This window comes from Mixophyes fleayi, chromosome 9 (genome assembly GCF_038048845.1).
Source record: "Mixophyes fleayi isolate aMixFle1 chromosome 9, aMixFle1.hap1, whole genome shotgun sequence".
NCBI classification, from domain to species: domain Eukaryota; kingdom Metazoa; phylum Chordata; class Amphibia; order Anura; family Limnodynastidae; genus Mixophyes; species Mixophyes fleayi.
Genome location: NC_134410.1, coordinates 26,163,623 through 26,177,510, shown reverse-complemented (window position 1 = coordinate 26,177,510; position 13,888 = coordinate 26,163,623). Strand labels below are relative to the sequence as shown.

Sequence of the window (13,888 nt, the reverse complement as noted above, 5' to 3'; positions counted from 1 at the left end):
CTCCACAGCGTATATATTTGTGTCACATAGATATAGTAGAGATGTCCGATGCACGGTCCTGGTTGTTAACAATAGCGTCACCGGAGAGCCAGCCTACGCTGCGGTGCTGTACAGAATAAATATCACCACACTGGTTCAATCCAAATATGTTACATTTGTTGTCAGGTATCGTTATTTCGGTTGGAGAAGACACAACGCTCCAGTCATCAACTGCACACCAGCGAGATTTTTCTATGTCTCTCTTTAATTACATATATCAGTTTGGAATGCAACCCCTGCAATTCATCAGGGATAATTAAAAAAAAAAAGTCCTGTTAGACTTTGAGGTGCAGACATGAGCAGTTCCCACCGCAACAAAAAATTGTTCTCTATCCCAAAACTAGGAATTTCCTTACAATAAGGTGCTTTCTCGTTAGTGAACGGTGTCATTTATCTCCTTACAAAATTATGGAAGCTATTATTTTCATGATCACATTGGTGGTGCTGTTGCTTTTGCTGTCTCTCTTTTTCATACATATATATATATTATAGTTAAGTATTTTATGTTACCAGTTTATTTTGATGAAGGAATAAGACCTTCTTTGTGTGTTTAGGGGTTTATTGCATAACGTGGTCCCAAGACCCAAGCATACAGTAACTTACAGCGACCATGTCTTTAGCAGCCTGGTGCAGTCGGAGGGATGAGATGGGATATCCGGTTGCTCGGTATGTGATACAGGGAACCTTTGTGTAGTTGTGCTGCTCATCTTTTAATAATTTGCTCAGTCTGTTTTACAACTTTAAGGTATCGCTGTAGCTGTGGCCCTTAGAGAGGTTTAGTTTCTTTATCAGCAAATACGAGGCGCCTGAAGAGCTCATTCTCCCAATGGGGGATATTCTATAAAAGTGGAGGAATCTGGGGCCTAAATCATTAAGGAGAGTAAGGCAAAAAAAAAAAGGAGTAAATGTTCTCTGGGACAAACCATGTTACAATGCAAGGGGTGTAAATTGGTTTATTATTTAGCACATAAGTTAAATACTGGTTGTTGTTTTTTTCACATAACACACAAATACTTGATAGCTTTATTTTTACACTGCAGTTTAACGTTGATCTAGGACATGACCCACCCCCAACTATAAATCTGTCATCACATTTTAAATTTACCTCCCCCTTCAATGCAACATGGTTTAGCTCAGGTGCAAAGTTACTCCTTTTTTATGCTTTGCTCTCCTTAATGACTCAGGCCCCTCAATTTTTTATTAAAAATTTCCTAGATGGAATGATTATACATTTTTTTACCTAGTTCTAGTAAACAGCCTGCATGAAAACATGTTTTGTTTTTTTGTTGTTTTTTTTGCTGTGCTTCCTGAAGAAAGTAGACTTTTTTCAGCTGATCTCGTGCTATCGTCTGACAGTATAATATACTATTTATTTACTATGGAGTGGTGAATCATTCTGGGGAAAAAAATAGGTTAAAAAAAAAAAAAAATCTACATTACGTGTATTCAATAAAAGTGACAGATTATTGTGTTCTCTGAATCACGTCTGCATAACTGGAGAGGAGGCAGAAGTGAGAGAGAACAATAGGATGTTACTGAATAAGAAGTATATACAACAACGATCCTAACCCAACTTAATTCCTCTTATTTTATAGCTTTCCCTATGTGATAAGTGTATGCTTTGTGCTTGACCAAAAGGGCTATATGTTATTAATCCATTTATCTACACAATTCAGACAGCTTCCCAATACTCCGTTGCCCGTGCGTTACTGACCTGGAGTGTTAAGAGTTAACTTACTGCTTCTTGCGCACAAGCGTGAATCAGTTCCACTTACATTTAAAATGGAAAATAGCAAGTAAATACTTTAAAATACTTTATACATTAGAAAAATGCTTTCTTCAAAGAGTAAAACATTTTTTAAGTGGGTTTGGATGGCAAGAACAGAACTATTTAATACTTGTTAAACCGGCTTTCCCATGCAAAGGCAATGGATGACTTTGGCCAAGCGCAATTTAACCCTGTCGCTGGCAATATCACCATAGGGCTTTTCACCCCTTCATAAATATGCCCCGAGACTGTCTGCACATGGGCCAGTCCTGACCATCAGCATCATTGATTGATTTGACTACACAAGTGAGGTCCTAATTCGGATGAGATCCAGCTGACAGTTTTGGCTTCTCTGCGGGAAGTTGGTTTGGTCAGAACATGTTGCGGACACAGGTCAACAGTGATCTTCCAGATGACTTTTCCAGGAACTTATAAAAGATTTATAGATTTAGTTACAGTAAACCATTTTTACATCATTTTTCCTTAATATTCTCTTTTAATATTCATTTATAGATTTGTAGAAAGAATATGTAAAAAGTTTCAAGATTATTAACGTTGGGGCAAATTTTTGCTCCGTTTCAAGGAAGAAAAGTTTGATAAAATAAATCTGTGTTTTGTTGATAAATAAGAAGCGACCACTGTTGCCCCAATACCAATGCACCAGGGTCTTAGTTTTCAGCCCAATCTGTTTTATCTTATGAAAACACTGCTAATTTGTTTTGTTTTATTTTAAAAAAAGGAAATGCAGACACAGAGTTTGTTTGCTTTTATTTACAAAAGAAAAAGTCCTACAACATCCTTATGAGACCGAGGAATGAGCCACGATTTCACGTGAGGGAGCAGTTCTGTCTGGGTGATCCCCGCTCACGCAGGAAGTGCAGAGCGTTAGATGTGGCCGCCGTAAGGTGCAGAACTGGCTGTAACTCAGTATATCGTATCGGGCATCACATTGGGATCCAGTTTTCTGCAAAGAACTTGATTATTCCTATGAAGACGATGCAATAAATCTAGTTCAGAGGTCCCGGGAGTGGGCTTGGTGGTATAATGCTGAATTCTATATTCCTCAGTTCACACGTATGAATGAGTCTGCTCCTTGTAGTGTGATGTTATCAGATTTGTAATCAATTGGTGCCCGTAGTGCTGTGTACCCAATTATGTTGGCTACAAGCTGAGGAAAGTCATTTTGGGGCAGTTCTTCATAAGAGGTAAATGGGAGGGTTGAGAACTGAAACCGGGGCATCCTTAAAATCAGCATGCTGTTTTCAGAGCTACTGAGCATGACCCCTCTTCTCCAGGTATGTCTATATGTCTATATATATATATACATATATATACATACATACATACATACATACATACACACGATGCATGCATTGACACATTATAGGCAGTTGAGGGGCAGATCTGTTTAGAAAATGATCCATATAATTTATATAAAGTGCCAGAGCCGCATTACTATTCTATAACTGGGTCTCCTCCTAACGAGAGAGAGACTGTTGAGGTTTGTACAGGGCAATGCTCAGTACCAGGTCACAGTATCTCAAGATACAAGTCTGGCGGGGGGCAGGAGCAGGTCTCGGGGTGGGCTATCCAATCACTTCCTTAAATCCTTTCCTCTCCCGTTGACTTGATCTCTGAACTTTCATCTCTGTCAGCTGGATGTAACGAAGAACGTTGGTGTCTGTAGAGAGACAGAACATGCGCACTGTTAAAGATATATCGGCAAAACTGGGCAAATCCATATACATTTATATTGGTTAATCTATCAATATTGCCACAAGCTCACTAAACCTGCCATGTTGTTTTTTTCCCCCACAGTTTTGTGAAAGGAATTGGCAGTAGAAACCAAAGGAACTTGCAATCTAAAGAGGATGGGCTGTGGGCAAGAAATAATTGAGAGGATGGTGGACAGAGACACAGATGCTCATACTGATTATAATGTGACGGGAAGGGAGAAAACCAGGTACATCTGACAGTATAATCTGTTTTAATTATCCCCATTTTTACTCGTTTAAAGCTCTAAGACTACAAGACAAGTTGCATTATATGATGCCACTATTAATAACATATACTAATATATATGTAAACATTTCAAAAGCTTGTCAGAACTGTAACTATGTCAGACAAAGCTCTGATTGTGGGGAAGCATTTTCCTTTGCACACCATCCTTCCTGTCAGAGTGAAGGGCATTATAAGAGGTATTCATAGTTTTCACATGATATTCAATGCATGACTTTATATCCTATTTGTAAACATACTGTAAGTACCAACTCAGTGCCCTTACCCTACAACACCTTTATGACCAGGCCCGTTTTCATGGTTTTGCACTTCAGTCAGTTTCACTGGAAGTACTTCTTAATTTCTTATAAAATGCTTAATGGCTGATACCTTTCCTTACATTATTCTCTTATCGTTTTAACCATAACCATAATAAAGACACGACAACTTGAATATGAGGAAAGTAACACGGGATTTATTGAAGGTATGGTGGTGGAGAAAGAAGCAGACCGAGTCGACATCCGCCAGGCCAACCAGGATGCCCCAAGCCTTCCAGGGGGCATCCGCAAACGGGGGACAACCACACACCCCAAGGCGCACATATCTACCTAAACGGGGCTACCGCCCCGGGCACTACAGAACCCTCCCCTTTTCTAGGCTAACGGAAGCAACCACAAGTCAACCCGGTCGGGAAGTACTTGGACCGAGACTAATAGCCTATTCCATTTGAAAACAGGTGGGTTAAGTGTGCCCGATACCATCATGTGCCCTTACCACTGGCAGCAGTGTAAGAGATGGATTCTTCTCCGCCTATCCCATATATAACCTCCGTAACTCCTCCCCATGACTCATCCGGACGTCCTGATCAGACCAGCCCCTTTAATCCCCCAGAGTCCAATACAGTTCAACACAGCCTTAGCTTTTATTATCCCTCGGGCTTATATCCAGCCCTCTGTTCTTATTCTACTCAAGCAAATGTTATATTGTTTTTTGGGAGCTTCTTTTTATAACATAATTGAATTAGACAGCATCTTAGTTATCTATTATCTATGAAAAACCATAAATCACTAAAAAGATACTTTGCCACCTCTTTCAGTTGTGAACGTTGATCGTAATGAATCTGGACATAGGATCTAAACAGAATGGTTCCTGAATGAACCCCCCCTCCCCCCCCCCCCCCTCCAAGTTGCTTTAGATAAAAGAGCTGAGAATAATATTTCCAAGAATGTATAAAAAAGTTATTGGTTTTTCGTAACTAAGGATATTTGATCTGATCTAGTGAATGTGAAGGAAGATTTTTTTCAATGCAGAGCAGACTTATAGTCTGTAAGACCAGTGAAGGAGGCTGCATGGAGCCTCTCAGGGTTTGACACGGCCGATAACACAGAGCAATCTTTTACACCAAAGGCGACCAAGCAGTCAGACATTACAATGGCCAAGTTGGTTGTTTGAGACAGGATTTGGCACTGAGCCATTACCGATCCTGATCAGAGTCTGTCAGTGGTCAATCCAGACTAGTGGCGGATGCTTTGGGACCACCACTAGGGTTGTGTCCCATAACTTGATGTAGCTTTTCAGATCAGGGACTAAAAAGCCAGATCTCTCTGACTCTACACACTAGATTGACCAAGCTAGATATAGACCAGTCTTGGCTAACCTGTGACACTCCAGGTGTTGTGAAACTACAAGTCCCAGCATGCTTTGCCAATATATAGCAGCTTATTCCTGGAAGAGTATGCTGGGACTTGTAGTTTCACAACACCTGGAGTGTCACAGGTTAGCCAACACTGATATAAACCATCCTGGCCGCTCTGTGTAGAAGCCCTGCCTGATACATAGTAAACAGAATATCAAACATTTCACTTTCCGGCAATATATAAGAACATAGTGCATTTCTATACTTGTCCATGTTATTGGAATACTGCAAAGTATTTTAAAGGGGTATTATCCTGAAACATTCATTCTTTTGAAATCAATAGAAGTTTTACGGAGCCAAGTGAAACAAGAGTATTCGACACGTCAGGGAGGTCCTGTTATTATGTTATTGTTTAAGAGTAATGAGAAAATAATCCTGTTGTTTTTCTGACTAATTTTACCTGTGTACGAGATTGCCGTGTTGCTGTTTAGAATTGTTATACTGTAAGTAACTAAATACCTGTTAAAAAAACAAACCTATTAAGTGCACCTGTCATTTTGTGGGCTGAAGCCTTATTCATGAGGATGCAATTTAAGAGGAACTTGTGACGTCAGTGAGGCACGAGGCATTTCATTGACAAGCTGATTATTGGTGCAGCCTACAAAATCTCTCTTTCCACAATGGGCCTGATTCATTAAGGAGAGTGAAGCAAAAAAAAAATGAGTAACTTTGCACCATGGCAAAACCATGTTGCATTGGAGGGGGAGGTAAATTTAAAATGTGGGGACAGATTTATAGCTGGGGTAGGGCCATACTTGCCAACATTTTGGATTTTGCGTCCGGGAGCTGCCGTAGGGGAGGTGGGCGTGCCATAACGACGCGTGTCATGCCAAATGCCGCGATTTCCGGAGAATCGCTGTATTTCGGCCCTAATTCTACCCGATGCGGGAGATTGCCACACTCTCCCAGGAGTTCGTGAGACTCACGCAAAATGCGGGAGTCTCCCGGACATTCCAGGAGAGTTGGCAAATATGGGTAGGGCATGTCCTAGATCAATTATAAATTTTGTTGTAAAAATAAAGCTATGAAGTATTTGTTTGCCGCATAAAAAAACAGCCAGTATTTAACTTATGTGCACAATAATAAACTAATTTGCACCCCTTGCATTGCAACATGGTTTGGCCGTGAGAAAACTTTCTCCTCTATTTGCATTACTTTCCTTAATGAATCAGGCCCAATGGGTCTAGTACATTTCATTTCACATGGTAGGGGGGGGAGACTATATTTACCACTACTGAACCACAGCACTCATCATCATTAACCTGACTCTTCTGATTGGTTGTGTCTGACCAGAGCCCACTTATGTATCACTCAGTGCTGAGAAAACAACACGGCCTTCTGGTTATATTACCCCTGTGGGTGTGAGTGTGACATCTATCTGCATCCCCAGAGATTGGCGAGTGACAGCAGGGCCATCTTTTCCATTGGGCACAATGGGCAGGTGCCCGGGGGCCCCACGGGCAAGGGGGCCCCATATGCAGGGCTCTTAATTAGAATAAATAATCCTGCAAAAGAAAAAACCTGCAAAAAAAAACCTTCAAGGGTCACTGAGCAAGTACATCTATCTATCTCTATATATCTTTATCTGTATCTCTATACATCTATATCTATATATATATATATCTATATATGTAGGGGCCCTGATGCACTGCTTTGCCCGGGGGCCCATAATGTTGTTAAGATGGCCCTGAGTGACAGGTAGACTGCCTGGCGCCAGCACCACCCAGTAATGTACCTGCAGGCTCCCGGCTGCGGGCGTCCTTGAGATACAGCAGGGCATTTCCATAATCCCCTAGGTGGTAGAAGGCGATGCCAGCTCGGTACGTGGCTTTGAAGTTGCTGTTCTGTTTCTCCAGCACCTTCAGGCAATACTCCTTCACCCGCTCATAATTCACCAGCTCTGACTGGAGCAAACAGGCTGGAGAGAGCAATTGTCAGGGGAGAAAGAGAGACAAACACAATATTACCTCACTAATCCTACAGAGTCACTCCCACTGCAGAGTGACACAGACACAGGGGTATTATGAGACGGGGTGGTCTGACCACTGTACTACAGGGTAACACAGACAGAACACAGCTACTAGACATGGAGCCTGGCCCGCCTACTGCAGGGAGATGTAGGGACAGACAGAAGGGAGGCCCATTACAGAGTGACATAGTGATATAAGGGAGTTATGAGACCCAGTCAGTCCCTCCCCCTGCAGGGTGACACATAGAGAGGGGACTATGAGATATGTTTTATTCCTCCCACTGCAGGGTGACACATACAGAGGGGACTATGATATATGTTTTATCCCTCCCACTGCAGGGTGACACCGTGACACAGACATAGGGTGACTATGAGACATGTTTTATCCCTCCAACTGCAGGGTGACACATACAGAGGGGACTATGATATATGTTTTATCCCTCCCACTGCAGGGTGACACCGTGACACAGACATAGGGTGACTATGAGATATGTTTTATCCCTCCCACTGCAGGGTGACACCCTGACACAGACAGAGGGTGACTATGAGACATGTTTTATCCCTCCCACTGCAGGGTGACACAGGCATAGGGTGACTATTTGACATCTGTTATCCCTCCCACTGCAGGGTAACACATACAGAGGGAACTATGAGATATGTTTTATCCCTCCCCCTGCAGGGTGACACAGTGACACAGACAAAGAGGACTATGAGGCATGTTTTATCCCTCCCCCTGTAGGGTGACACAGTGACACATACAGAGGGTGACTATGAGACATGTTTTATCCCTCCCCCTGTAGGGTGACACAGTGACACATACAGAGGGTGACTATGAGATATGTTTTATCCCTCCCCCTGCAGGGTGACACAGTGACACAGACAAAGAGGACTATGAGGCATGTTTTATCCCTCCCCCTGTAGGGTGACACAGTGACACATACAGAGGGTGACTATGAGACATGTTTTATCCCTCCCACTGCAGAGTGACACATACAGAGGGGACTATGAGACATGTTTTATCTCTCCCACTGCAGGGTGACACCGTGACACAGACAGAGGGTGACTATGAGACATGTTTTATCCCTCCCACTGCAGGGTGACACAGACATAGGGTGACTATGAGACATGTTTTATCCCTCCCTCTGCAGGGTGACACAGTGACACATATAGACGGTACTATGAGACATGTTTTATCTCTCCCCCTGCAGGGTGACACATACAGAGGGTGACTATGAGACATGTTTTATCCCTCCCCCTGCAGGGTGACACAGTGACACATACAGAGGGTGACTATGAGACATGTTTTATCCCTCCCCCTGCAGGGTGACACAGTGACACATACAGAGGGTGACTATGAGACATGTTTTATCCCTCCCCCTGCAGGGTGACACAGTGACACATACAGAGGGTGACTATGAGACATGTTTATCCCTCCCCCTGCAGGGTGACACAGTGACACATACAGAGGGTGACTATGAGACATGTTTTATCCCTCCCCCTGCAGGGTGACACAGTGACACATACAGAGGGTGACTATGAGACATGTTTATCCCTCCCCCTGCAGGGTGACACAGTGACACATACAGAGGGTGACTATGAGACATGTTTTATCCCTCCCCCTGCAGGGTGACACAGGTGTGTTTATGGATATCATACCAGCTGCTATATGAGAGGCTTTGCAGATAAACTACATTACAAGTAGTGACGTTATTCTGGGCCTTCCCTGGCATGTTAGAGGTTAACGAAGAGCCTCTGATCCTCCCCCCACTCCCAATTCACAGGGTAATCTGTGTCACACCAGTGAGCCCTCCTCCCCGGCCCCAGCACCTACCAGTCAGGCTGTCATAACACTCGATCTCTGTGGCCTCCACCCGCACCTTCTGAGCCTCTGTCAACCTGGTCCCAGCTCCGCCATTGGCCTTCCTCTCCTCCCCGTCCTCATGGACCCCCTTCAGCACCAGCAGGGCCCGGTGGTATTTGCCTATTGCATCCCTGAATTTTTTGTCCTTGTAACAGCAGTTTCCTTCTGTCTTAAACTCCACCGCTTTCTGGATCCTGGCCTCCATCTGGGGCTCCGGGGCGGCTGGCAGCCTCCCCCCACCTACACCGCTCTGGTCCCCCATGGCCCTCACTGCTGGCCCATGCTGGGGGTACCCCAGCGCCTGTTCTCTCTGAATGTACGTTCTGTGCATCAGGGATGAGCGGCAGAGATGCTGAGGATGCTGGAGGAGGAGGTGGAGGAGGAGAGCACCAGCATCAGTCCATCCCCCACTGCATTCTGGGTACCACACAGCTGAGCTATCTCCTTAACCCCTTGAGCGTTCCTCTTAATGGTTCCCAATATACAGGTCAGTATGCTTCACATGCATGTAGCGGTAGCATTACTAACGAGAGAGATCTGTCTGTGGCTCACGTCTCACCTGAACACACTGTTATGTTTTTAGATTATGCTGAAATTTTAACACTGTCATAAAAAATTAGACACTATGGTTTGAAGGGTCTCCAGGGTAATCTCCAACCTTAGCGAATAATTATTATTTTGCCCGTGCTATTTAGATAACCAATACGACCCATTTTAATCACCAAAAAAATCTCTACTCTCCATGATCTGGTAGGACATGCTGAGACTTGTAGTTCCTTAACGACTGGAGAGGTTGCTTTGTTCTACATTTATATAGCGCTAAACTATTCTGCAGGCAGCACAACCAGGGAGATGAAGTCAATTATACCATGGTGACAAGACAGTGACATACAAGGCATCCCTGATCCCTAGAGCTTGCAATCTAAATGAAATTCAGGAAGTGAAACACAAGATACAAAGGTCTGTTTTTACAGTGCCCAATATTATCCAGAAAGAAGATGACAAATTCTATCAGAGTAATAGGTACACTGGATTGAGAGTTTTAATTATAAAAAAAAATAATCAAAAGGACATATAGTACGGGAGACCTACCCAGAATTGGGGAGTCTAATGGACATTTCGGGAGAGTGGGTCTTAAGATACGTGCGACTTTGAATAGTGCGTAGTAACATACACTTAAATCACATCCTACGTTAAAAGCATACTTACTAATGCTGGAGACCTCTCCTCCGGGAGGGGAGATCTCAATGATGCGTATTGGGTGTGTGGCCGCGTAAATCCTGTCTTTAGGCGGGGCCAGGATGACACATTTAGCCCCACCCACTTCACCAAGGACGTGGGCAGGATGCGCAAGATTGCTCTGCTCTCCCTGGAGTCCGGGAGAACTCCCAAAAATTCTGGAGTCTCCCGGATGTTCCGGGAGAGCAGAGCAACTATGGTTAAAAGCATATAATACGCTTTAAAATTATCCTACGTATCCGGCAATAAAACAGAATAAATAAAAATTTTTTTTTAAAAAAAGCATCCTAGGCTGGTGCTAGAAAAATCTGGGGACAAAAGGAGTGAGGTCCCTGGGGTCCTCCCCTGAAATTACCAGTACCAGCAATAGACTATGCCAGCCAGGGCTGGTGGCATCATAGCAGACAGTGTGGGGTCCCCTGCCATAGAGGCAACCAGCCTTAGGCCGGTTAGCATTGGGCTGGATTCCGATCGGGTCTACAAAAATAGTGCACCCCTCCCCCAGGATTAACCAGCCCTGCCTTGAATAGCACTAGGGGCTATTCCCACACCGTTGATGCTTTGACAAGTAGATTAGAAGTAAGCATTTTGTCCATGGTACATTTACAGTACTATAAGCAGCAGCATGTCGGCTGCTTAATGGCGGCCTGGGCATGTTGGGACTTTTAGTGCACCACGGACAAAAAGCTTACTTTCATGTATATTTTAACTCCTAAACCCAGGGTGTGCGGAGTCGGCTCCTCTCAGCACAATAACATTGGAGAGATCTTTACAGTTCTGTTTTTCAGACACACGGATCCACATGACAGATCTTGGTCACATGACCGATGTACTCCATGTTATTGTAATGCAATGCTTGGGGTATATTTACTTAACGGCGGGTTTGAAGAAGTGGAGATGTTGCCTATAGCAACCAATCAGATTCTAGTTATTTATTTAGTGCATTCTACAAAATGAAAGCTAGAATCTGATTGGTTGCTATAGGCAACATCTTCACTTCTTCAAACCTGCAGTTTAGTAAATCTAGCCGTTGGTCCCTGTGATTCTACAGTAAGGGCTCATGTATCAGCATAAATGTTACACAAGCAAGAATGGAAATATATATAAAATCTGATGGCAGTCTATCAGCTTACAGCCAATATCAGGTACTTACTTTTATTATGCGGCACCTCCATAATTACATTTTTTTTTCTGAACATTTTTTAAATTGACATATTTAATATAACAACTGAAGCCATTGATTGTATTATCTATATGCATATCTGACGGCCTCTCATAGTTGTTAAATGAAAAAAAACAGGACACACATCTGTAACATTCACCCCTCACTGTGTGTTATTTGGGGAAAACTTCCCCGCTATGCATTTTACTGTGACATCACCTTTTACCAAACCAAATAAAGACACGTACACCAAATTAAAGTTGGAATTAATGACGGAATTTATTTATATTTAAACTAATAGGACTGTAAGGCGGACGAGAGCAGGGAAGTCAGGAACGCAAAACCAATAAAGGTGGAAAGGTCAGACCATAGTACCACCAACCCAGGATCATACCTTATCTATTGGCCGGTGCTAAGATCAAGTCCAACGGCAAGACTACGCCCCCTATTAACTCCGCCAGTATAAACCATACAAAACTGGCCCAATGGTCCTCCTAACATACGGACCAACCATGGTATGGCACCATAATCACAGAGGGGTAGTGACCTATGACAAGATCACCCGAGCACCATATGCACAGTTACCGACTGCACTGCTCTCCTACTCTAACCAGATACAACTCCAAAGTAACCCAAGAAATTGCAGGGTGGGCGGGAGGAATCCGGAAGCAGGAAGAACTATATCCTGTCTGCACTGACTTATAACTGTGTATAAGTTCCAACCCCTTCCTGCTCCCATTGGCTGAAATTCTAGGAATCCACAGATCATAGGTTCTTTGGCAAGTCACTCACCCGCATGATTTTAACTGCGTTTAGTCTAATGGACAAACTTCTCTTTCCTTTAGATCCCAAATAGTTGTAGGAGCTTGTCCTTATTATCTTGTAACTTTGGGTTATGGGAAAAGAAGAACTGTAGGTTTCAGTGGGAGTAAAAATAAATAAATAACCAAAATAGGAATGCTCAGCAGATGTGCTTTAGTAATATAGATATTTATAGTTGGCGTTTGTCTGACATGGTATCTGCATACAAGGCTGTGCATATCATATAGACCATGTGTGTCCATGGTTAATAACTTGAGTGAGCTTTGGGGAATCACTAAGGAATCCCCCAGACACAGCTATCACTAAAATAAATATGTTCTGTGATATCGGTCCTGCAGGAGAGAAGCTCCAAAACAGTTCTCCCACAGCGCCCCCAAGTGTTAGAACATATGGTTACATGCTCTAACAGGCTTAAGTGTCAATGGTATATTATTGCTAATATGCAGGGCTGGGGGGCGTTCCATAATGGGCTACCTTGGGCTGGGTCACTGGGTCACCTGCATATTTTTCCTTTAAAATCATACTTGCCAACTTTCCCGGAATGTCCGGGAGACTCACGAAATTCGGGTCGGTCTCACGGACTCCTGGGAGAGCAGGCAAGTCTCCCGCATCCTGCAACTGCCTTTCCAAAATGATGCGATTCGCAGTCATTTTAGCCCCGTCCCTGCGACAAAACGGCATTTCCGGCGCAGGGGGTGGGGCCAAAATGACTCGTTTGGCCACACACAGCCCTTCTTGCCCTCCAGACACGCCCCTCTCCCCGGTAGAACTTGCCAAAAGTAGGCAAGTATGTTTAAAATGCTGCTGATTCGAGTCTTGCCCCCCAGGCTAAAATTTGACAGCCCTCCACTGCTAATATGGCCTATATACACAGTCCAAACCTGTGATACACGTATTTGTTATTCCTACAAGCTGACATGGAATAGAATGAAGGGTGCACTTCTCAGATTGAAAATAGGCAAAGATTTAATCATGGAAAGTTTTACCTGGCCTCGCCCACCCCCCGCAGTACTGTGCTGAGAATAGCGGCAGGGGGAGGGGCTTAATGGCACAATTCAGAAAACAAGTTGAGACGTTGGTGATTATCTAAACAAGGGAATTAAGATTCAAATACAGCTTTATTATGAAATGTATATCTATACAAGTGAAAAGAAAGTTGCACATGTGACCCATGAGAGGGTGTGGCCAGGGGGTAGGCGGAGTTTAAGAACATAAAAGTTTTGTGCTTTTAGGCTCCTAAACTGTAAATCTGGTCCTATTTATAGCTTCCTCCAACACTGATCATAAGGTTAAAACGAAGTAATGAAACGAGATACATAAAATATTCACTTTAT

The 13,888-nt window shown here is 43.5% G+C and overlaps 1 protein-coding gene across 1 annotated transcript; it reads right to left on the bottom strand.

Moving 5' to 3' along the window:
* Positions 1-2,558: 2,558 nt before the first annotated feature.
* TTC9B (tetratricopeptide repeat domain 9B) lies at positions 2,559-9,759 on the bottom strand. The gene is made up of 3 exons (XM_075187064.1): positions 9,302-9,759; positions 7,237-7,419; positions 2,559-3,488 (listed from the first exon to the last, which is right to left on the bottom strand). Exons 1-3 carry the CDS (start codon positions 9,660-9,662, stop codon positions 3,394-3,396), a joined length of 639 nt encoding a protein of 212 aa, XP_075043165.1. The 5' UTR covers positions 9,663-9,759; the 3' UTR covers positions 2,559-3,393.
* Between the last annotated feature and the right edge of the window lie 4,129 nt (positions 9,760-13,888).

Excerpts from the sequence above, each read along its gene's own strand:
- TTC9B (XM_075187064.1), bottom strand. The coding sequence starts at position 9,662 with ATGCACAGAACGTACATTCAGAGAGAACAGGCGCTGGGGTACCCCCAG. Across the intron at positions 7,420-9,301 it reads GTGTTATGACAGCCTGACTG|CCTGTTTGCTCCAGTCAGAG; the intron begins GTAGGTGCTGGG and ends TGCTCTCTCCAG. Across the intron at positions 3,489-7,236 it reads CCGCAGCCGGGAGCCTGCAG|ACACCAACGTTCTTCGTTAC; the intron begins GTACATTACTGG and ends GTCTCTCTACAG.